Raw genomic sequence first — 24,639 nt, 5'->3', positions numbered from 1 at the left:
GACTTGTATGTGGCTGGATCTAGTTGCAAGCATCTCTCTCCATCCAAAGCCATCCAGTGTTACTGGACCAGCAGTCACTTCCACAATGTTAGGAGACTGCATGGGTTACACCAGCGTCACTAATCGAGCTGATTCACAGGCAGATAATTGCGATCCTCATCACATTAAAATAAATGGAACACTCATTCGGCAGCTAATAGAAAATCGTGACTGCACTTCATTCACTGCTACAGTCAACGTTTATTAAAGCAGAAGTTCGACAAAATCCGAACCCATGTATGAATGGATTAGACTCCAGTGTGTATGTATGGTTGGTATATGATAATAGCAGGGGAGGCAGAAAATTCTCTGCACCCTAACTGTAAGAAGGGGATATTTAAAGGGACCCCATGCAGAAAATGACGATTCGCTTGAGGGAATGTGGTGGGTTTGTCATCTCCGTACTGCATGCAGTGGGGGTGGTCGGGGTGCAGCAGCAGCACCAGGTCTCGCTGTATGGAGTCTCGGTATGTAATAGGGATGCTGCTCTAAAACCGCGCAGGCGCCCCCTGCTCCTTACCGCAGCTCACCCGGCAGCTTTATAGAGAGAAGTAGAGCGATGTACACCACATTCACGCTTAATGACAAACCAAATAAATCGATCCCTCTCTCTCTCTCTCCACCCCCGATCTCACCATCACCCCGAATGAGCTGGAGTACTGCATGCTGGGGAACTCCGGGAACACTGCGCGTCTCCGTGTATTTGGTGCGCGTGCACAACAGCAGCAGTAGCCGTGAAGCTCGCCCCCGCCAGAGACCCTCCTCCATTCAAAGCAGCCAGGATCCTGTTGTCAGCGAGCCGCTGCAGCAGCCTCTCCGCACCTGCAGCTCCAGCATCCTCTGCAGGGTCAGTGCTGGCGAGGAACCCCCTTCAACCCCGAAGCCAGAGGCTTTTCACTGACTCCAGGTACATAACCCAAAGCCTTTGTGAATGGCATCCTGCAAGTCTCTCCCCTTATGGCTACTGGATTCCAAACAACTTGCCACTTAACGGATTTGAACCCCCCCAAAGCTCTCTCTTCTTCTGAAACACGAACCCCAGAGCTTGGATCTATATTTTTAATGTACTGATTTTGTAGCAGATGTTGCCCATAGAACGTGATGTTGATGGCTACATAATGGCATGTGTACTGCTACACTCGTTTGATGTTATGTCAGTTTCAGCCGTGGAATGGCAGTCCCACTCGTGTTTTTGTGCGCTGCATGTCTGATACAAATCGAATGATTAGTAAGGATCTATAAGCTGGCCATGTAGCACATGATACTGGTGATACATTGTTGCAAACGTTCAATACAATGTTCCCAGTACCTACAGACTTCAGTTCTGTCCTTATGGACCCTGCATGCAGACACACTGTGACTTGAATCAACTGTGGTTGCCTAGTGATTCCTCTTCTTTCCCTTAATAATGCTATTTTCCTATCTCAGGTACTTGATTTAAGATCTTCTTCAGAACAACCATGGATTCCAAAATGCTGTTCTGCACAAAGAAAATAGTATTGTTCCTCGCGCTGGTAGTATGGGAGTCATCAAGGTGAGGAGATATTTTTATCTTTCTACCACTAAAGACATAACTTAGTTTATTTTTATCTGCTTCAGCAATTTTTGTCTGAAAAGCAACCAGTTACAGAAAATCACATTGGTTGCCATATAATTTTGTTGACATCTGCTTTATTTTAGTTTGTTATTTAGTTGTGGTTGTTGTTTTTATTATTATTATTATTATTATCATTATTACTACAGCAAATAGTAACCATTTCACATTATAATTGCCATGCCAGTTGGGGTTGCTCTTTTTACATTACTATGCAAAATCTCATGAAAACCTCTGTGCATACTATTTGCCCCTGCCATGTGCTCATTACATAGCAGTTAAATTACTATACTACCAAAAGCACATACAATGCACAAAGAGTAGAACAGACCTTCCATATCTCTAATACTTCAAACTATTGTATACCATAGTGTTGAAATCAGCACATGCTAGAAAAAGAACCTTCTAATTTGGATTGTCCTAGACAGAGTACTGCTTTGAACCATGCTAAGTGATGATAGCTTTGTTGGAAATTGTCTTTGCTCTTGTACAACAGAATGTGAATGCTGCCAACCTCTAGATGGGGGTAGTGGACAAAGCCAGCATGTAATATTATAGACTAATTATTGGTTTATTATGTTCTGTTATTATTACATGTTTAAAAATATATATAAATATTAGCAAATGTGAATCTAACCATTGATTTCTTATTTTATCAGAAATATACTTTCCTTAAATACAATAAAGCATATTCCTGATATTCTGCAAATAAAAGTTGTGGTTGGAATTGGACACAAATTAAATGGCATGTTGAGAATTCAGTTCCCATTCTATAAATGATTTTATACATTTCCAAATAACTACATTGCAGTTATTAATAAGGAACATTAAACAAATGCATATAAGGTTTAATGATTTTAAATAGTCTAGTTTATCATATGTAGAGACATTGTGGGCACATTATGGTGGTATAACATCAATGGAAGCGTGTGCTTAATGTAGATTATAAAGGTAAGATAAAGTTATTACATCATGACATGAAGTTGAGATGGCTATGTGCCAGGCATTTAGACATGTACATCTAACTTTGCTTATGTTCATTTATAAGCATACATATAATTTACATGCTAATATTAATGCATGTTATTATATACATAATGTACATAATATTTTGAAGTAAACTATAATGTCAATATGCATGAATTTTTTATTTTATTTTTTTAATGTTTCAATATCAATGCAATAACTAATTTGCTAAACCCTTAAATTCTATATCCTTTTTACGTTATACTTAACTTATGTATTAATGTTCTAACTTACAAAACATCTTTAGACTTCCCTTCCTAAATTTAATGACATATCATCATAAGTGTTTAGTCTAGCAAACCAAGCCTTTTTATAAAGCTAGTACAAAATAAATAAATATAATAATAATAATATATATATATATATATATATATATATTTTATTATTATTATATTTATTTATTTTTTATTTATTTTTTTATATTGAGATGAAATAGCTTGCTAATAGGGTCTTAGATTATTGCTTTTAAATATTGTAATGCATTTAAATATGTCACAAAACTTCTTTTTTTCCATTAGGCAAGGCCTGGCAGATACTTTGGATGATGATGCAAAAAATAACATCACTATCTTTACAAGAATTTTAGATCGTCTTTTGGATGGGTATGATAATCGCCTAAGGCCTGGATTAGGAGGTAATTTCCTAATTATTTATGGTTCTACGTTCTGACCTAATCATTTATTGTTCTGTTTTCTACTTTTACATTTTTATTTCCTCTAAAATATTTGTGTTTTCTATATTGGGTATTAGAATAATGAACAGTGATGTAATATGATGATAAAGATGATAATATAAAATTGATCATGATAATTTGTAAGACACATTGATATTATCATATTTCTGGATCATATTATGAAAACTACACTTGTTATATTGTTAATAGTATCAATTAGGTAATATGCTAAAAAAAAAAAAAAAAAACTTTTTGGAGTTAGAATAGATTTATTAGATTCTAAATAAGCCATCATGCAGATTTACCTTGTTTTAATTATTCTTGTAAAACCTGTGATTTTTAAGCTACACGCATCCACATCCTCCTGAAATAATTCTGATCAGGACAGGGGTGAGGATTAATTCATGCAGTGTGAAATCTAGAGCTCTTCTTCCTGTCGCTTTTTCTTTTTAATGCTGACTGGGTTGGTGTTTGCTATAATAATATACAATAATGTAGAGTTTCTTTGTGTACGTTCCTAAATCATTGGCATTTATATCACAGCTGTTTTTCTTACAGCTTGCAAACTTTTTTTTCCGTTTGAAGGTAGTGAGGCTGCTTTTTTTTTGTATTATTCATCTGTAGCTATAGATTTATCTGTATGTACACTATATATATATATATATATATATATATATATATATATATATATATATATATATATATATATATACATATGTATAAATGATATATGGATAGATTTGTTTATTCATGTTAATTAATCATACTTTTAATAATGGCTTCAAAACAGTGTTGTAATATTCATTATATTACATTTTGCTTTGTTTCTCTTTAATGATAAATTAAAAGGTGAAACAAGCATCATGGAATGAATACAAATCTTTGTACACTAAGGGTATTATTATTTCTTATGTGATAAACCTTTTGACAAGTGTCTCACCTTAGTCTTTCAGTTTTTTGACCACAAGGATTGTGTGTTGTCTTGGTTTTTTTTTATACCCATATAACAATACTAATATTAGTAAAGGCATCTTTTAATGCGGTGTTCTTATGTTTTCTTATGTTGCTTTGTTTTATCTTAGATGTGTATTCATTGTATATTATCTTTTAAAATGTGTGTGTGAATGTGTGGGAGCTCTTGATAACTGCAATAGCAAATTTAACATGCAGTAAAAAGCATAAAATACCTCAGGTATCTGAATCTTTTAACCCCTTAATGACAAAGCCCGTACATGTACGGGCTCAAAATGCATTGTTTTCAACGGGTTTAGGGACCACCCATTGTCCTTTAAGGGGTTAAACATGCCTATAATATACAGTATAAAATAAATGTGATGTGAGGGTGCGCAAAGAAGAGGAATATATATATGTATATTTACTTATCTTTAAGTTAGAGTTTTGGTTATCAAAATGCAAATAGAAAAAAACAGTACATTATATACCACTTGGTTGTTAGAGCATAAAAAACATCCAATGGAAATGCACTCAGCGGCGTAGAGCCTATTTCATCTAGATTTCATCAATGGAAATCACAATTCACCTTTTAAGCATGCGCATTTTTTTGCATACACACACAAATTATACACAGTTTTTTCAAGGACAGATAGGACTTTCTTTTTCATATGTAAAAGGTGATTGACGTGACAGGATATAAAGGTACAAAACTGAAAAAAAAAACACTTAAAAACATATTTTATCTCCATTATAACCGAATATATATAACTATCCAAATAATATACAAAGTAGAAACTAAATATTTTATGAAAAGCCCTGAACATCCTTAGAATTCCTAGCAAATGTAACCGTATATGAATATAGATTGCCCTTGCAGCCCATATAGGTGGACACAACATATGGCAGGGTAGGTGCACGTAAACTTATGGGTTAAAATACCATAAGCATGCAAAAGAAACACATATGCTAAAGAAACACAATCCAGAGAGAGAATACACATTCCACATTGAGCCCCTTCTTGCGCTGCAGATGCACACATTTGTGGACTATAATTCTTATCAGCCCCATCAGTCCACATAGATGTATCTGCCCATTTTTTATTTAAAAAAATGAATTTACTGGTTTGTGGGTTTTTTTCATTTAAAAAAAAAAAGTTATTTGGGGGTAGGGTGAATTTGACCGATGGGGTTGCTTGTTATGGCACAATATCTGATCCTCTGCAGCAGTGGCGTCTCCAGCTTTCATATTTAGGGGGGGCACATGGGGGGCCAGGGACCAAAGTAGGGGGGCCAATTATAAAACGGTACATATACAGTATATATATATATATATATATATATATACATACACACGTTAGACGTGCATTTTTAACTACATAATATGTATTTATCTCTTTGAAGTAAAGACTGTGATAAAAATATGATTTCAAAATAACAGCTAAAGTGACAGTTATTTTTCATTCTTTAATATTAGCCCCTGCTGACAATATATATATAAATATTAGACCCTGCTGCAGATATATAGAAATATTACACCCTGCTTCCGATATATATTAATATTAACCCCTGCTGCGGATATATATTAATATTAGCCCCTGCTGCGGATACATACTAATATTATACCCTGCTGCCGATATACATAGAAATTATACCCTGCTGCCAACATATATTAATATTAGCCCCTTCTGCCGATATATATTATTAGTCCCTGCAGCCAATATATATAAATATTAGCCCCTGCAGCCAATATTTATTGATAATAGGCCCTGCCGCCAATATATATTAATATTAGCCCCTGCTGCCGATATATATAAATATTAGTCCCAGCTTCCGATATATATTAATATTAAACCCTGCTGCCAATATATTTGCCACACTGACTGCAGATCAGGGGAAGACAGTGAGAGTCAGTGCAGTGTTCCCTCCTTCTGACTGCACCGTGACATTGTCCTCTCCCCTGTAATCATCCCCAGAGTCCCTTTGTCCCCTCATTCACTAAACCATACCGCTCTTTTACTTACACCCTGTAGTTCAGGTATAGATCAAATAAACAACACATGGAAACAGCACACGCAACTGAATGAGAAAAAAAACCCTGTATTTGCAGGTATACATAAATAATGTATGGAAACTTAGCCGATAGAGATCAACAGAATTTGACACACTATTTGACATCCAAACAACTATAAATCATTCTTTTTTATCACATTATTAAAATCCCAGAAATCAAAAAAGTTAAAAGGCCCAAATAAATTAAGGAGATTAGACATAATGGAAACTTCAACAAAACTTTTAGCCATTAATGCATCACAACCATCTTAGCGCTGCGTCACCAAATGAACACCTCATCACAGATAACACAATGCATACAGCTGCATATAACTAAGCTGAGTACCACTTGGTCTGTGAAGGCCTGTAAAACCAAAGGGGAATAGCGTCCTGTATAATGAAATCAAGAATTGCGTTTCACAAACTCTGAACCAACATCTGACTTTTAATAATATATTCAGATTGAAATAAGAGTAAATAACACATAACCTTTACTTTTCCTCTGATTTCTAGGCCTAGAAAGTTTTGTCCTCTGAAGTGACAACAAAATCTGGATAAATAAAAATTACAAAGTTTTATTTAACCCTCTACAGCAAGTAAAGTGCCAGGAAACAGATGACCAAACTCATATCAGGACAGGCTCTGCCACACTGACACCCAAACACATACACCAGGACAGGCTCTGCTGCCACATGGACCCCACATCAGGATGGGATAACCATATAAAATGCCTTCCACATTGCTTTGCTGTTTGTGTGTATTGACCCTTGTGTATTTGTGCCCCCCCAGCCACCCCCCTTTGTGCATTTTTGCAATACACCCTTGTGTATTGATTTATTTGATGCCCCCAGCCAGCCCCCCTCCCTTGTGTATTGATTTAATTGATGCCCCCAGCCAGCCCCCCCTTGTGTATTGATTTATTTGATGCCCCCAGCCAGCCCCCTCCCTTGTGTATTGATTTATTTGATGCCCCCAGCCAGCCCCCCCCCCTTGTGTATTGATGCACCAACCCCTTGTACTGGTTAATATAATGGCCCCCATACCCATGTGTATACCCCCCCCCGTTTGTGTATTGATATATGTGACATCCTTCTCACCACCCTGATGTGTAATTATGTCCCCAACCACCATCTTTTTGTATTATTTAATTTTCCCAATGCAGCCCCCCCCTTGTTAATGTCCCTCCTTCTGTCACCTCCACTATTTATTTAAAATAAAATACTTTTTTTTGCTGGCCTTCATTCTTCCACTGTAACACAGCAGGCTGCTCTTCTCCCTCGTGCTCTTCTCCCTGTCAGGCAGTGACAAGCAACTGTTCCGTAAGAGCCCGCCCCCTTCAAAGGGGCGGGACGAAGAGCCTCAGTCAGTGATCGGCATGCCTGCAATCCATTAAGCAGCCAGCGGAGGCGGTTTTACAGCTGCTTTGAAACTGTCAGCCGCATCAGCTGCAATTAGAGCTTAGTGTTCCGGCACACCGGGTCAATGGTATAGCGTTTCAATTGGGGGGGCACACTGGGGGGCACAGCATAATGTAGGGGGGGCCATGGCCCCCTCTGGCCCCCCCCTGGTGACGCCACTGCTCTGCAGGTTGAATGGGAATAGGTTATTATTCCTGTATGACAGCCAGCTGATCTAACAATAGATCAGCGCTAGTAACATGCAAGTATCTTTACTATTGAAAGCATAGTAAAAAGCAGCCATGTTAGAACATGCACAGACCGCTGCCTTCGATTGGATCCTCTTTGAGCAATGGGAGAAGGCATCTCTCTCGGCAAACATAGCCTTTGAGTTTGGTGTAAAAGCAAATGTTCCATACTTAGTTGATGTCTTGCATTTACACATGATTGCATGATACTTCTGACATGGAATTGGATAAAGATTGGAGTTGAATGTCTTCATTATGTGCCATGCCATCACTATATGGCTTTAGGACACTATTTTTATAATATTGAAGTACATCACGATGGACAGAAGAGTTAAGCCTTTAGAAGAGAGAAGCCTATCAAATACGACAGATATACTAAGGTTTAATTGTGTTCCATGGTACAGACCACAGTTATATTACAACTTGTAATATTTTTAAAGCTGTTTGTTTATTTACGTGTTCCTTCATTTATGTGTGAAACACTCTGCAGAGCCACTTGGCCCCTCCACTTTTTATGGCATTTAGCTTGTTTAGCAGATTGCGTAGTAGCAACACACATGGATTGCAACATGTTTCAATCCTCATGCTTGTCACCTGAATGCATTCAGCAGTGCTCAAATGACACCGTCAATGCCTGTGCGTTCTTCTTTCTTTCTTGTCTGCAATCCTTTCCTGTTGTAAAAATAAAAAAATGCATAATGTTCTGGATAGCCATATGGCTGCCCCATGCATGCTTAAATACCCTCACTGCGTTAGCCTCTACCACTTCTGCTGGGATAATTATCCAAACAGTCCCTTGAAGGTATTTATACTACTACCTTTTGCATGTTCCAGAACTTCTGTATCCCCCCATCCTTAATGCCACCGGTAAATAACTTTTTTTACGTTACAAATGATTTTTCCTTTCATCTAACCATAAAATGTGTCTCCTATGCCATTATATAATCCTGGGAAAGTCAACAGGAAATGTTCCGTCAACCATCGCTGTATTACTATTTAATATTTAAACCGGAAATAAACAGATAAGTTAGTTTGTTGTTTATAACATCATAGAGCGAGAAAAATGAAAGCTTATAAGAAAGTCTTTGGAGCCTTTGATTAAAACCTTTTATTGGGCAGTCAAGCCAACAATCGGTTTTGATTTATGTTTGGTTTGCTTTTGACATATTTGTAACATCCTCGGTATATGCTGTGCTGTTGTCTGTATGTTGATTTATAAAAAACAGAATTTTTTTTTTAAAGAAAACCCTGCTTCATGCGTGCTGTATCTCCTACAACAGCCATCAAAACAAAGTTTGTTCTCTGCCCATTCGATTCAGGGGCATTTTTGATTCAGGAACAAAATGTGTTGCCTGGTGCCCATATACACTCTAACATTCTCTCTCACCACTCTTTCTCATACGTTTTTTAAATGTTTCTCCACCTTATCTGACGACCATTTCCGCTTCTATCGACCACTTCTTCTGCTTCTGAAGAAGGCTTTTGAAGAAGAAGATGTAAAAGTGGTTGGCAGACGTGGTCGGCAGAAAAGGTAGGGAAACATTTAGAAAGCGTGAGAAAGGGAATGAGAATGTGAGTTAATGTGGCCTCACAAATTTCAGACCCAAATTCTGAGCCTTGTATGCGATTTGTGGAATATAAATTAGAATGCACAAGACTATAAAGTGACAACTTCAGTCATTGATGCTTTATATTGCAGCTTCTATCATGATAAGTCTATTGAATGATCCACAAGCCTTTACTAATTCCACAATTTGCAGCTTGCCAATATTTGTGATATACAAAATAATAAGTATTCAAGCACAAGAATTCAGATGGATACCATCTCAGTATCTAAATGACAAATGCATTCAAAGTTTTGCTAACTTCAGTTAATCCAAGCTTGCAGACCAAGTTTGCACTAGAGACGAAAGGTCTTAATTTGTCCAAAGCTGTAGTTTGCAAATTGCAAGTAACCTTCCTCTTTCTTAAACCCTTCACGTCCTCCTTCGTCCAAGACTCCCTCTCACAATTGAGGCAGAGTTCTTGGACCCGATCAGTCATTCTGATGATCCTATGACAAAGTCTCAGGCTCATAATGAGGTACAGAGAGTAACAGAAGTACAGGTACATTTTATTAAAAATGTATACAATTTATTAAAATTAACCCTTACCATCCCTTCATTTCCCCTATTTTTTTTTACATTTTAAAGCTTTTTTTTTTTTTTTAAAGTTTATTTAATTTAACCCTTGCAACCCCATGCTGTTGCTCTGATTCAGTACATTTTACAACTCAATGGGTTTTTTTTACATTTTTTTTGTGGCTTTCTTGTTTTTATTTTATTAGTTACTGGGCAGTTGAAATAAGGGTTAGTTTAGATTGGGAGTTAGAAACACAAGTGCATATATTATTTTTAATTTATTTATTTTTATGTATGTGTTTACAATGCCCATACCAACAGTTTGGCGTTCAGTTCAGACACTGCATGTGAACTACCGTGGGGGTTTAGTTTTTTCAAAAATATATGGTTATATGAGTGGTAAATTGAATTGGCTGGCTTCAAAGGTATCCAAACTATGAAATCGGTGCAGGATGGCAAAATGTTAAAGTTCTAAGTTGAAAAACTGAAATGTACGTCCCAAATGTGGCCTTTTAGTACCCAAACAACCCCACAAAGCTATGCATGAGTGATATCACCATACTTAGGAGATATTGCCGAATGCATATTAAGGTGTTGTCTGGTAGTGACACATAACCAAATCTAAAAATTCATACCTGAAGTCTAACTAGTGTGTGCATGGGGGAAACACCAAAAAAGTGAATACCACAAACTTTGGCCATGGCACTTCGTGATGATCTTCCAAGACCCGGGACTAACTCCAAGAGTGCACACACAGGTAGATCAAACCAGGTTTAAGTCAGGAGTCTCAAAACAGGGAAGTGTGAAACAAGCCAGAGTCAGAGAACCGGAATGCAGAATAGTTCAGTAACAAACCAAGGTCAGGAAGCTGGAATTCAGGATAGTCTGGGTCAAGCCGGTCAAACACAGGAGCACAATCAAAGACACTGAGATAGAGTACACTATGGTGACCATAGGTACTACCATCAGAGGGTAAGGTGTATCATTTTTCTGGTGGTTTTTATAGGGAATAAGAAAAAAAAGTGGGGGTCAGTAACAATATATAGCACCTTTTACCTGGTCAAAATAATGTAATTTTCTGTATGAAATAACTCGATCATAAATTATTTTTAATTCTTTAAATATCTTTCAACATTACATAAATCTTATTCTCCACTCTAAACACATTTCCTGATACATGCCCATAATGTGTTATTTGCCTCAGCCTTGAAACTTATGTTCTTTCTTTCTGTTTGTCTATATACACCTACACAGCACAAGGATTCTTCTTTTTATCTGCTGTTGCAGCTCTGTCAGGTATTAAAAAACCTGACAACACATTATTATTATTTTAAGCTTTCTTTGATCTCTTGACAATTATTTTTTATCTGCAATGATAAGGTCTAATAATAGACTTGCATTTGCTCACTGTTTTTACAAAAACCTTTTTTGAAAATTATCCCTGTGAATAATTCTTTATGTAAATTTTGCACACACATATATTGTTCCTTAGCAGATAAAACAAATTAGGTAAGTACAACCTCAGATGAACACCATATGCCATATGTAACTATATATTACACAATATCATGATTTACTCAACAAAAATAAAGCCAAAATGGAGAAGCCATATGTGAAAAACTAAGTACACCCTTACTGGTTCCATAGGAATCGAGATGCTAAGTAGCAGACAGGTGCTGTTAATCAAATGGCCTTGAGTAATTGATCAACAGCAACTGTGACCACCACTATAAATGCCGAAGTTGTATCAGTTTTCTGGTCTGGAGCAGTCAGGTGTGTTAACACAATGCCAAGGAGTTTAGACATTAGCAATTGTTGCTGTCCATCAATCTGGGAACGGATATAAGGCCATTTCCAAACAATTTAAAGTCCATCATTCTACAGTGAGAAAGATTATTCAAATGTGCAAAACGTTCAAGACAGTTGCCAATCTTCCCAGGAGTGGACCCACAATGTTGAAGAGACCGATAAAGTCATACAGAAAACAATTGCATCAAATTATGGCTGCTAAAGGTGGTTCTACAAGCTATTGAATTATAAGATGGGTCTTACAAATGGTTCTTATCTGCCATCAAACTATATGTTTCTATGTATAGTTATGAATGTAAATATGTCATTAGATGTATAGATGTAATTATGTATTTCATTGATGAGATGCCTTATAACTATATATATAACTATATATATATATATATATATATATAATAGTTTAAACCTACAAACAAATATCTATTTTTTCTTTTGTTGAAGTAAAAAGATGGATTGTTCAAAGTGTGTATATCAGATTTTATTAGCTAAGATTTAAGCAAGAACTCTCTGTCATGCTGTCTGGAATTAGAGAACATATATAGCAAAGTGCTATCATTCAGCAACATTCAATAACCCTCCATGGTGCTTGTTTCACATTAAGAACTTTGTCCCTTGAATTTCTATTCTAAACAGGGTCATAAATTCATTGATTTGGAATCCATGCAGGCAGAAATTATCTTCGCTGCAAAACACTTGCTGCTCTGCGGTCCCTAAACATAGAAACCATACTTTTTGAATAGACGATGATTTACTTAGCTTAAAAAGGTTTAGCAGATTTCAGCCGAATAAAGCATTTTAATACTATTAGCAGTAGCTATTGTCCTAAAAACTGGTGAGATATTATGCTGACGGGCTTATCTCTGCTCATCCATTTACATAAGAATGCAAGTCAATCTAACTGAAACCCAACAGAAAGATAAAAAAAAACCCCATCACACTGAGACGTTTATTCAAAACAACATTAAACAGTGATTCCTATGCAAATTTGCATCTAGTGGGATAAACACTTCATAAATACCGTGGCCACTCCAAAGATAAAAGGTTGTTCTATAATGTATAGGTGTGTATGGCATTAGCTTGTGGATGTGTTATCTTATGGTGTTAGAGAATTAGTTTGTGTGTTTTGGTGTTAGTGAGTGTGCGTGTTGGCATATGGTGTTAAAGAAAGTGGCATATTTATTTATAGTGCAGCCCTAGACCTAACCCAATGCAGCACCGCCTGCTCCTCCTTGCTTCTCCATCTTTGTCCTTTCTAGTGGGCATCAAGATATGATGTCATATCCCAGCACTCCACTTTTACAGGAAGTGCGGAAGGAAACTATGGAGGGCTGTCTTGATCTCTCTTTTAACTGGCCCATTCACTAGTGATGATCAAACTCGATGTCTTACCTTCAGTCAATTTCTATGTCCCTATGTCTCTATGTTAACATGGACAGCAGTTTTCTTCGGGGGCAGCATCTAACAAACCAATAATGTAGACCATTTGATGGTTTTTAGAAATGTCAGTGCTACTTAAGAAGTGGTATCAGAGAATTAAAACGTACATATTGTTTTTCCCCCCAAAGAAATACTCTGCACGTAACTATTAAGCATTAACAATATACGCCACTGGCTTACCTGACATCCTTTACCAAGACTGTACTTGTCTCTCCGATTTGGAAATTATAAAATTCTTAGATATGTAGATGGGCGCTAACAATAACAAGACACCTTTTGTGTCCAAACAAATAAAACGTTAAGAAATAAAACAAACAATATGCTTGGGAATTTTTGGAAAGACTGCCTGTAAAATGTTCTGAGACCTTAGATGCTGAATTTATAAAACCTTCTATCCCTTGATTGTAGACACACCCATATGCAATATGGAGGGCCACCTCCTAGCGTGTTTCTCCAGCTAGAAGGCTGAGATGCCCTCCGCATAATTCCATCTGGGGGGATGAGCATTACATTGGTTTAAGTAGCGGCCTTATTTTTTAAAATTTTGTTTGGAGGTAGTTTTATTTTTTTTTAGGTAGCTTTTTTTTTTGGGGGGGGTGTAGCTGAGCCAGGGTGTATCTCAAATCCCATTTTAGTTTTTCTTGCATCTCTACCGCAAAAGGTCCTGTTAACCTTCAATAAGCAGATTCCCTTACAACTGATAATTCTAACACCAAATTCTATTTTTTAATGTTTCACTCATGTCTACATTTGGTAGCATTCCTTTTTTAAAAGAAGTTTCCTGACTGGATATTTGCATGTTTTCAAGGGTCACGCTGAAAACGTTACGGTGGGGACAAGAAACGTGATGAAAATCCCCTCCACTTAGAATTAAGAAATAACTGTTGCTACACAATAACTTGATAAAATGTAGCTCAATCCTAGTTCTGGGGAAGCTGGTATTAATATGCCAAGTAAAACCTATTTATTTGTGCATAGGATGAAACAATGAACTGGTTCCTGAGGCCCTCAGACAATAAAACACATATCTGTATTACCAGGTAACAACAGCAAGCCAGTAGTACAAACAAAACAATTTGGCGTATTTTTTTAAAGAAAATCTTGCATTAGAGGGTGGCAGTTTCCATGGTTACAGATTGTAATGTTTAATGAAGATGATGGTTTCTTTATTTATGATGTACTCCAAATTTAGGAGTGAATTGAAGCCACATAAACAATTAGGGAAAAGGAATCTTTAAAGTTGTTTAATGGCATATCAACCAATTATTTCCCTTTTATCAGTTATGTATGCAAAAGCTAGGATGGGGTTGAAGTGTCTCCTTTTAAAACTAAATGAATGAAAAATCGAAATGGTTCTAATATCACATTTTGGAATATATCAGATGTAATATCAAAGTTTTTGACTTAAGATATGATTATGTGCTGTATATGCCTTGTAACCTGCAGATTCTCTTATCCTGCTGCAAGGTTAAAGTGGCTATTTTCTAGCCTTGTGGATTCGTATTCGGGTGAATATGAAAACGAACATGAAGGGTGCATTTTCCTTGTTCAGTCGAATACCTAACATGGCGGTGGCGGCGGCATAATGTATACGAAGACACACAACACAAAGAATCTTTGCCTTCGTTTACCAATCTCCCTGGTCCGTTCCCTGTCTAGCCTACCTTATTTACGCAGCATCGCAGGGGTTAACGGGAGCAGAAATCCGTAGGTTCGCTTTCAGGAGTTAAAGACCTTTAACCCTTGCAATGGGGAGACAGGCCAAGTTCCCTGTTAAAGGGTCGTGCAAGCGACTATATTGGTCGCCTGCAGGGGCCTTCTCTGGCATCAACCAACTTGGCCTGGGGAGACCATGGTCCAAGAGTTAAAGGTTTGTACAAGTGACTCTATTGGTCGTTCGTACGGACCTTTAACTCTTGGAGCGATGAGACCAGTGGTCTCTCCTTGACAAGTTGCGGCACCAGGATTTAAAAAGTCTGTACGAGCGACTCTATTGGTCGCCAGCAGGGGGCTCGTCTGCCATCAATAGAGTTGCTCGTACGGACATTTAAAATCTTGGCGCCAAAGCTGCTGCCTAGTGCGTATCGCGTTAACCCCGTATTAACCCCTTCTGCAAAAAGGCAAAAAATGATGAAGAAAAAAAAAGAACACGAAGAATGCACACAAATATTCGCCCGAACCGAACACAGGAACATGCAAATATTCGTCGAATACAAAGATTTTTTCCCCCCACGAAAACGAACATGAAGAGTTGGCCGGAGCCATGTCTACTATTTTCTGCATAAAATATGTTACAAAAAATTAAAGCTATGAAATGCTGTAGTATCGAAAACAGAGTTAAGGAGCTTGTTGGTATAAAATTCTCAGCACTAGTGCTAAGGTCATTAAAATACAAATATGTTAACATACAAGAAATATGTTATATTTAAGTTGTTACTATATAAAGAATGCTTGTACGTTTAAAATAGTTTAAACCATATTGCTTACTGATTGTACCCCCTTTTGTATTATACAATAATATACAAATATAATAAAAACATATCATTTTATAGAAATGTGCATAGTAGTATTGGTACTAAACTTGTGCATTTGGATTTGTAACGAGGAGGATCCCTAATGAAACAAACAAAAATGATTGTTTTGGGTCTATTAGATCCCGATTTGGCCCACTTTCATGCAGTAAACTGGAATGGGACTATGTTTAGGAGGATACATAAAATGTGAATGGCGCCCACAAATTTTGGCTGAAAATTCTGAGCTTTTTTGCTTTGTTTTCATCCGATTCGTGTGCGTGTGGGGGAGGGTCAGGGCTTGTTTTTGTGGCTTTTGTACGAGTTGCTGAATTTACCAGAATTCTGTAAATCTGAATACACAAGTCTAATCTTTATGTTTAATTATCAACAATTACAAAAAGGTTTTACCAGAGTTTCATTTAGCATCTCCAAATCAATATTGATATTTCTAAAGGGATATTTGTATAGATAAAGAGGCATAGTACACCAATATCCTAAAGAACAGGAGGGTTGCCAAATGGGGAAGAGGGAAATTACCCCTATAGATGCTCTTATTTAAAGAATTTGGGAGACCTCCAGAAAGCTTTTCTAACGGATTAACTTCTAGTTCCACAAATAGCTACCAGAGTGGTTTACACGTTGGCTGCATCCTTAATGTGATCTTTTTGTAGTACGTTTTGGCAAATATGTATTGGACAGTACCGGATTATGAGTGTTGCACATTGTTTCCCTTGCCATCATTTGCCAAATATTTTGGGAGCTTCTGGATTGGGCTTGTCCTGTGTTGAATGGTGCTAGCTGTCCTCTGCTAATGAGGAATGTCCCAAATACTAAAACACAATTGGTATAGTTGTTATATCTGACCTAGTATATTCAATGCAAATCAATATACAACCACGACAATACAAAATATATAAAGTGACAAACAATATTTAAAGCACTGTTAATGTTAAATTTAGTATTTTATTGGTTTTAAATACTGGTTGGTTTCTTATTCTAGGCCGAGTAACAGAAGTCCACACTGATATCTACGTGACAAGCTTTGGCCCTGTTTCTGATACAGATATGGTGAGTCATTGCAATTCCTTCAACATATCTTTTGCTTGTTTGTTTTCAGATGTGTACCTAAAGGATGTGTTTTAACTTCCATGGATCCTTTGTCAAATAAAGCCAAATTGTAATAGCTTTAATATAAAGGCATTCAGGACATCTTACGTGCTCATGTCTGAATTGTAAATTAGGGCAGCCAAGCAAGAATAAGCTTGCCACTCAAGGCATGATAAATGACAAAACCTGGCATTTCCAGCCTGCTAAATTTCATCATTGCTCAAATAAATCTTTGCCAAGAAGCACTTGCATGATCAGCTAATGTCCTGATTTGCTTGATTAGAACACGGAATCTACAAAGCGAAAATGTAATCACTGCAGGTTCTATTATTCAAAACATATGAAACTGCTTCTCGTTACTAAATCTAAATTGTTTCCTTAAGTTTTTAATTAGATGTAATTGTAAAGCAAATAACCAACAAGGCACCCAAGATTATTCTTATGATACCTGCCTAAAGAATACAAAATATCCAGATATTTTGATATTTTTTTTTAATTACCGTATTTGCTCGATTATAAGACGACCCCGATTATAAGACGACCCCCCAAAATCTGAATATTAATTTAGGAAAAAAAGAAAAAGCCTGATTATAAGACGACCCCATAGGAAAAAAGTTTTACTAGTAAATAAATAATAATTCATGTAAACTATTTGTTTGTTTTTAATTTCCTTTTATTTACCAACCTGCCCTCCAGTTATGCACATCTGCCCCCAGGCATGCCTTATACCCTCCTATATGCCACTCTGTCCCATGATATGCCTTTTAACCCCCTATATGCCACTCTGGCATATAGGGGGTTAAAAGGCATATCATGGGACAGAGTGGCATATAGGGGGACACTTACATACTCAGACACTACCCACCCAGACACTTACCTACCCACCCAGACACTTACCTACCCACTGAGACACTTACACTTCCCTACCCACCCAGACACTTACCTACCCACTGAGACACTTACACTTCCCTACCCACCCAGACACTTACCTACCCACCCAGACACTTACACTTCCCTACCCACCCAGACACTTACCTACCCACCCAGACACTTACACTTACCTACCCACCCAGACACTTACCTACCCACCCAGACACTTACACTTACCTACCCACCCAGACACTTACCTACTCACTCAGGCACTTCACTCACTGCGATGCCTCAGCGCTTGCTGCAGCTCCCGCGGGATTACAGCATGACGCTGTGTGACCCCGCTAGGCCCCGCCTCCTCCAGAAAATTGAAGAGGTCTGTGCAGGGACAGCGCAGTACCGCCGGGTTCCGGTCTTCTGGATGAATCTCCCCAACCGGCTCTGCTTCCCCACAGTGGACGGGCTATCCCGGGAAGGTATGCGCTTATGCAACCTCGGCTGCTGCCGGCACTTTCGCCGGCGCTCGGTGATAGACGCCGGCAGCAGCTGAGGTTACCGCACAGGAGGATCCAGGTCCCCTGCAGCGATGCGGGGGATCTGGATCTTAGTCTAATAGTCAGACCTCATTTGAGGTCTGATTAGAAGACGACCCCGATTACAAGACGAGGGTTATTTTTCAGAGCATTTGCTCTGAAAAAAACCTCGTCTTATAATCGAGCAAATACGGTATGTATTTCTAAAGTATTTTATTAAAGGAACAGTCATGTGTTTTGTCAAGACTGCTCCATTTGCAGAAATATATCAGCTCTCAGCACAATGCACAATGTTTCTCTGTGCAACTCTCTGCCGATGTGGGGGGGGGGCACATTAGCCTGTTTAGTTAACCAGATGTGTGCCTGTGTATATACTCAACGGTTCCAGAGAAAGAGATCTCTTTGCAGTAATACAGATTCTGCAAAGCAGATGTAGTTTTTACTGACTCCTGGAAACAGACCTGGACATGAACGTACTCCTAATATATATTATTTACTAGACTGCAATCTACTCTGCAAGTCTTAAGTTAATTTCAGTGTTGCGCAAAGCATTGTGTCTTTTGTGTAAGGGTGAAAAGCAATACTCCTCTCCAATTTAGGTCTCCTGTACTTTTCTTGATATTTATTATATTATAATAATAATAATATGAAATAAAAGAGACATTACTAAATACTAGCTTACATCCACAAGGTAAGCCAGAAAACTTTTTTCCCACAGAAATTCTCTAGCGCAAGGGATTCTGATTGTTTTAACCGTTGTTTGTGTCATAATTTGCATAATTGCTTGGAACACCACAATGCACACATGATAAAAAGTATGTGCAGCTTGTAAATGCTCCTGCAGATGTTGAAAATTGTGCTTTTTTGATTAATTCAAATGGGAACACTTATTTTCAACAATATTGAAATTTTTGCCCCTGCACTATTTGGTGCATCCTGGGAAAGATTGTGAGGTCGTCCCACCTAATGCTTAATTTTGTTCACACTCCCGTTACCAGGCAAGTTACATTTTCTGTTCTGTACAGGTGTGACATGTCCTTAACAGGAGATGTTGCTATATCTCTTCATTTTAAAAGAATATAGTCCTCAAAAGTATGGACTACTGGAATTCAACAAATTGATCAAACGGAACATATCTCTTCTGATGTAATTTAATTTGAAAAACATTAAAATACCAAGTGGGCTAATTTAATTTTATGGAATGGCAGTATTTTGGGGTGTGAACCGCAGTCATGGACTGATGAGACTGGTGAGTAGAGGCAACTCATGCAGTGACCGCTGATGACCAAAACTATGTACTTATTGTGTTGGCAAAACTGTGAATGCAAGTTTTCCAGGCAGAAGAATCTTTAAGTATTTTTTACATTTTCAAGTTGGTGTAAATTTCTAAAACAGAAAAGTGTAGTATTTACAGTTGTCCTCTTTAGACAAGCATGGCAAGTTGTAATGGAAACACAACACCTAGAGCCACAAATCCATCTACAACTGCCTGAACCTTAAGTGATGGGACAGTATTTTCAAATGCTTGATTCAGAGCTTTTTAATACACCGCAGTCAAATAAAACATTTATTCCTAAAATACATTTAATTTTCCTCTTTACTACCCCCTGTTATATATATATATATATATATATATATATATATAATATTTTCTTTCATCAGCCCCAGGACTATATTAGCATCCAATCCATTGCTGACCATTACTCTATGTTATAAAGAAATCCATCTTCTTCTTTGCCAGGTATCGACTGTGCTACAGCTAAAAGCATTTCCCACTCTAAACTAATTGTTTGCTGCATAAGGTGCCTTAGGTTATTACTGAATTACAATAAATCATGAGTGCCTTTGATGTATTAGTCCATTTTTGGTCTCATATTAAACAGCATTTCCTCCTAGCATTTACCCTCTATCATCATATAACTAACTCATCAGAAGAAATACATTTTAGTAATGTAATTACTGCGATCAGACACCTAGAATCATCAGTGACGAATCTGACTGATCATGTGAAGGACCACATCCTTAACCAGGTCTATAAAATCATATTCATTATCATTTTTTTTTAAACCATATTGTTCCTTATATATCTATGCTAGCAAATTAACATGGTGTATTTTATTTAATTATAGTACACAAAGGAAAGGGAAGGAAAAGTAAATTTTTTATTTATTCATTCTAAAAATGTTCCTTGCTTTGCCCTGCACATTATGTCAGTCTGCAAAGCCCTTTACTTACAAACTTCAAAACAACTTGATTTCATCCAGTGATCCCTGAAATAAAATAAATTTGGCATGACCCCTTTAATTAAGCAAGTATGAAATATGTGTATATTGTGCACAGGGCCGGCCCAAGACAAAATGCCGCCTGGGGCGAAGTTTAAAATGCCCCCCCCCATTATCTACCCTTCCTCTCCCTGCCGCGCACCCCCCCATTATCTACCCCCCCCACATACTTACCTTTCAGCAGTCCTGCGGTGAGTCTCCCTGCTTGGTTTCGGTGCCGGCTTGTAATGCTGAGCGCCAGAAATGATGTCATCTTCCGGCGCTCAACATTACAAGCCGGCACCGAGACCTCCGAGACCACCTCTCTCTCTCTCTCTCTCTCTCTCTCTCTCTCGGTTGCCCCACTCGGCTCCATTGTCGGGCCGTTCCTGATTGTGATTGCGCACATATAAACATATCCAAAGCCATATTGTAGTCCCCATATTAAATTATAGTTGCGTTACCCAATTATTTTTGGATGTTTCTCTGGGCTTTAGACCAATAAGGATGTCAGGGTAGATAAGAAACTCTGCCATTTGTTCCTGCTGAAAAAAACTCAAACCATATTTGGCCCTTGGTCTTGCCAAATGCCTAATCGGTTCTGCTTATCTACCGCCCTCTTGGTAAAGTAAAACACCCTTAAATTACCTCTAACATCTTAGCCTTTGTTTTCATTCATGGCTCCTTTTCACGGGCGTAGGAACCGGGGGGGACGGGGGGATGGATCCCCCCCAGGAAATCATGCGGGGGGGACCGATAATAGAGAAATCCCCCCCAGGGCTGTGTGAGGTGAATGCCGTCTGCGCCCAGCGGCCCGATCAGCAGCTGCAGCGTACAGGACTGGTTGGGGATTTCCCTAACCAGTCCAACATTAAAGTAACACTTACCAGTCACTGAGCGCCGGGCGACGGGATATGACGTTTATATCCCAGCCCCGGCGCTCAGAATAAACAGGTGTGGGCAGCCGCACTGCATTGAGAGTCAGCAGCAAGCCAGAGGGCAAAGAGGAAGAGAAAGGTAAGAGATGTGCAAAACGGAGGGGGGGGGGGTCTGATGTGCAAAACGGAGGGGGGGGGTCTGATGTGCAAAACGGAGGGGGGGGGGTCTGATGTGCAAAACGGAGGGGGGGGGGGTCTGATGTGCAAAACGGAGGGGGGGGGGTCTGATGTGCAAAACGGAGGGGGGGGGGTCTGATGTGCAAAACGGAGGGGGGGGGGTCTGATGTGCAAAACGGAGGGGGGGGGGTCTGATGTGCAAAACGGAGGGGGGGGGTCTGATGTGCAAAACGGAGGGGGGGGGTCTGATGTGCAAAACGGAGGGGGGGGGTCTGATGTGCAAAACGGAGGGGGGGGGTCTGATGTGCAAAACGGAGGGGGGGTCTGATGTGCAAAACGGAGGGGGGGGGTCTGATGTGCAAAACGGAGGGGGGGGGTCTGATGTGCAAAACGGAGGGGGGGGGGTCTGATGTGCAAAACGGAGGGGGGGGTCTGATGTGCAAAACGGAGGGGGGGTCTGATGTGCAAAACGGAGGGGGGGGTCTGATGTGCAAAACGGAGGGGGGGGTCTGATGTGCAAAACGGAGGGGGGGTCTGATGTGCAAAACGGAGGGGGGGGTCTGATGTGCAAAACGGAGGGGGGGGTCTGATGTGCAAAACGGAGGGGGGGGTCTGATGTGCAAAACGGAGGGGGGGGTCTGATGTGCAAAACGGAGGGGGGGGGTCTGATGTGCAAAACGGAGGGGGGGTCTGATGTGCAAAACCGAGGGGGGGTCTGATGTGCAAAACGGAGGGGGGGTCTGATGTGCAAAACGGAGGGGGGGGTCTGATATGTGTGTGTGCATATACATATGGTGAGGCATGTATATGGGCAATGTTTATGAATGTGTATGGGCACTTGGGCAGGCATATGTGTGTGTATATGTGTGTGTATGGGCACGCGCATATGAGGGCAGTGTATATGTGTATGGGCAGCGTGTATGGGCAGTGTATATGTGTACGTGTGTATGGGCAGTGTATATGTGTACGTGTGTATGGGCAGTGTGTATGGGCAGTGTGTATGTGTACGTCTGTATGGGCAGTGTATATGTGTACGTGTGTATGGGCAGTGTATATGTGTACGTCTGTATGGGCAGTGTATATGTGTACGTCTGTATGGGCAGTGTATATGTGTACGTCTGTATGGGCAGTGTATATGTGTACGTGTGTATGGGCTGTGTATATGTGTACGTGTGTATGGGCTGTGTATATGTGTACGTGTGTATGGGCATTGTATATGTGTACGTGTGTATGGGCAGTGTATATGTGTACGTGTGTATGGGCAGTGTATATGTGTACGTGTGTATGGGCAGTGTATATGTGTACGTGTGTATGGGCAGTGTATATGTGTACGTGTGTATGGGCAGTGTATATGTGTGTATATAAGGAGTGTATTTGTCTTATAGTGTATACGTCTGTGTAAGTATGTGCAAGGGCAGTGTATATTTATGGGGAGGCGTGTGTGTGTGTGAGCAGTTTATGTATGTTTGGGCAGGCGTGTATAAGAGTAGTGCATATGTGTGAGTATTGGCAAGTGTGTATCTGCAGGCAATTGCAGCGTAGATATCTGTTTTTGTGGGCAGGCATGCGTAAGAGCAGTGCATGTGTGTGTTAAAGGGAAGAGAATGATTCCCTGTAACACGTTTAACTCAGGGGCACCTAGGGTTAAATCCAGGCCTATTTCTGGTTAAAATGAGTGTGTGTGTCACTGTGTGTAGCATTTGGACACTTGGTCTAGGCCATCACTAATACAAAGCGCCACGTGTTAAATCTAGGGGTAGGCAGAGTAAGTGAAGGATGTGTTTGCGTGTCTGGGTGTGATAGCGTATGTTTGTGGGTATGTTATTGTGCACATCTGTTTTTATGGGTATGTTAGTATGTTTCCAGGTGTGTTATAGTGGGCATGTGTCTAGGTATATTAGTGTGGGAATCTTTTGGGGTGTATTATTGTGTGTGTATGTAAGTGTGTGCATGCGTGTGTATGTTATTCAAGTGTTTAAGTGTGTGGATATGTTCCTGTGTGCATGACGTGTTAGATGGTTCCTTGAATACATCATAGTAGTCTCTGTGGCTGGGTCCAGTGCAGTCCATCTGTGGTTGTAAGATTTTTCTGTTTCTGTGGGAATTTTCTCCCATTCATCCAGTAGAACGTTTTATGAGCTGAAGGTGATAAACTAAGACATTTTGGACAACACTATGCTTCTAACTTTGTGGGAACAGTTTTGGGGAAGGTCCTTTTCTATTCCATCATGACTGTGCCCCAGTGTACAAAACAAGGTCCATAAAGGCATGGTTGCAAAAATTCCCCACAGAAACTCTCCAAAATCTTGTGGAAATCGTTCCCAGAAGAGTGGAAGCCATTATAGCTGCAAAGGGGGGCCAACTACATATTAATGTGTCTGTATTTATAATGTGATGTCATAAAGTCCCTGTTGGTGAAATGGCCAGGTATACCCTACCAGTAAAAATGCTATCCCCCCCAGATTTTTAGGGGCTCCTACGCCCATGCTCCTTTTACTAGCTGAAATATACCATCATGCAGATTGGGTAAGTATGGGGGAAAGTTAAATGATAGTTAATCAGAAAAGAAAGGACAAAATGTAAAATCATACTTGGTAAAAGCACAACAAACCTTTGTTAAAATGACTTAAAGCAAATGAGTTCACATCTATCTTAAATGGCAACATGAATATGAAAAGCAGGGATGTTAATGATGTATGTTGAAAATAATTGGGTTTAATCCAGTGTAAATTGAAGTAAAACAGATGCTGCATATGGTAAGGGTGATAAAGTGTCTAAAATTCAAAAAGGCAAACCTCCTAAAATATTTTATTTAGAGAAATCGGTAGCTGAAACCTTAAAATTAGAATAAATTGGTTAATTGAATGAGTCATTCGTTCAACTGATTTGTTAGTCAATAGCATTAATGCATGTGATATGTTTAAAATTTCTGTTCTTCAAATTAGTGTACTATAC

The 24,639-nt window shown here is 39.0% G+C and overlaps 1 protein-coding gene and 1 long non-coding RNA gene across 2 annotated transcripts in view; one reads left to right on the top strand and one right to left on the bottom strand.

Moving 5' to 3' along the window:
- The first annotated feature begins 800 nt into the window (after positions 1-800).
- Positions 801-24,639, top strand: part of GABRA2 (gamma-aminobutyric acid type A receptor subunit alpha2) — a 44,016-nt gene continuing 20,177 nt past the window's right edge. Inside the window, exons 1-4 of the mRNA XM_053458420.1 lie at positions 801-946; positions 1,468-1,573; positions 3,178-3,293; positions 16,859-16,926. Of these exons, the coding sequence (XP_053314395.1) occupies positions 1,500-1,573; positions 3,178-3,293; positions 16,859-16,926 (258 nt within the window). The 5' untranslated portion in view covers positions 801-946; positions 1,468-1,499. The remainder of the gene's footprint in view (positions 947-1,467; positions 1,574-3,177; positions 3,294-16,858; positions 16,927-24,639) is intronic.
- LOC128482193 (uncharacterized) lies at positions 11,150-11,506 on the bottom strand. Its single transcript, XR_008351007.1, has 2 exons — positions 11,418-11,506; positions 11,150-11,243 (listed from the first exon to the last, which is right to left on the bottom strand). It is a non-coding gene; the product is annotated as an uncharacterized LOC128482193 (long non-coding RNA).

Source organism: Spea bombifrons, chromosome 1, assembly GCF_027358695.1.
Source record: "Spea bombifrons isolate aSpeBom1 chromosome 1, aSpeBom1.2.pri, whole genome shotgun sequence".
In the NCBI taxonomy this organism is placed as follows: domain Eukaryota; kingdom Metazoa; phylum Chordata; class Amphibia; order Anura; family Pelobatidae; genus Spea; species Spea bombifrons.
Note: the sequence above shows the minus strand (reverse complement) of the source record. Positions and strands in the feature narration are given on the sequence as shown.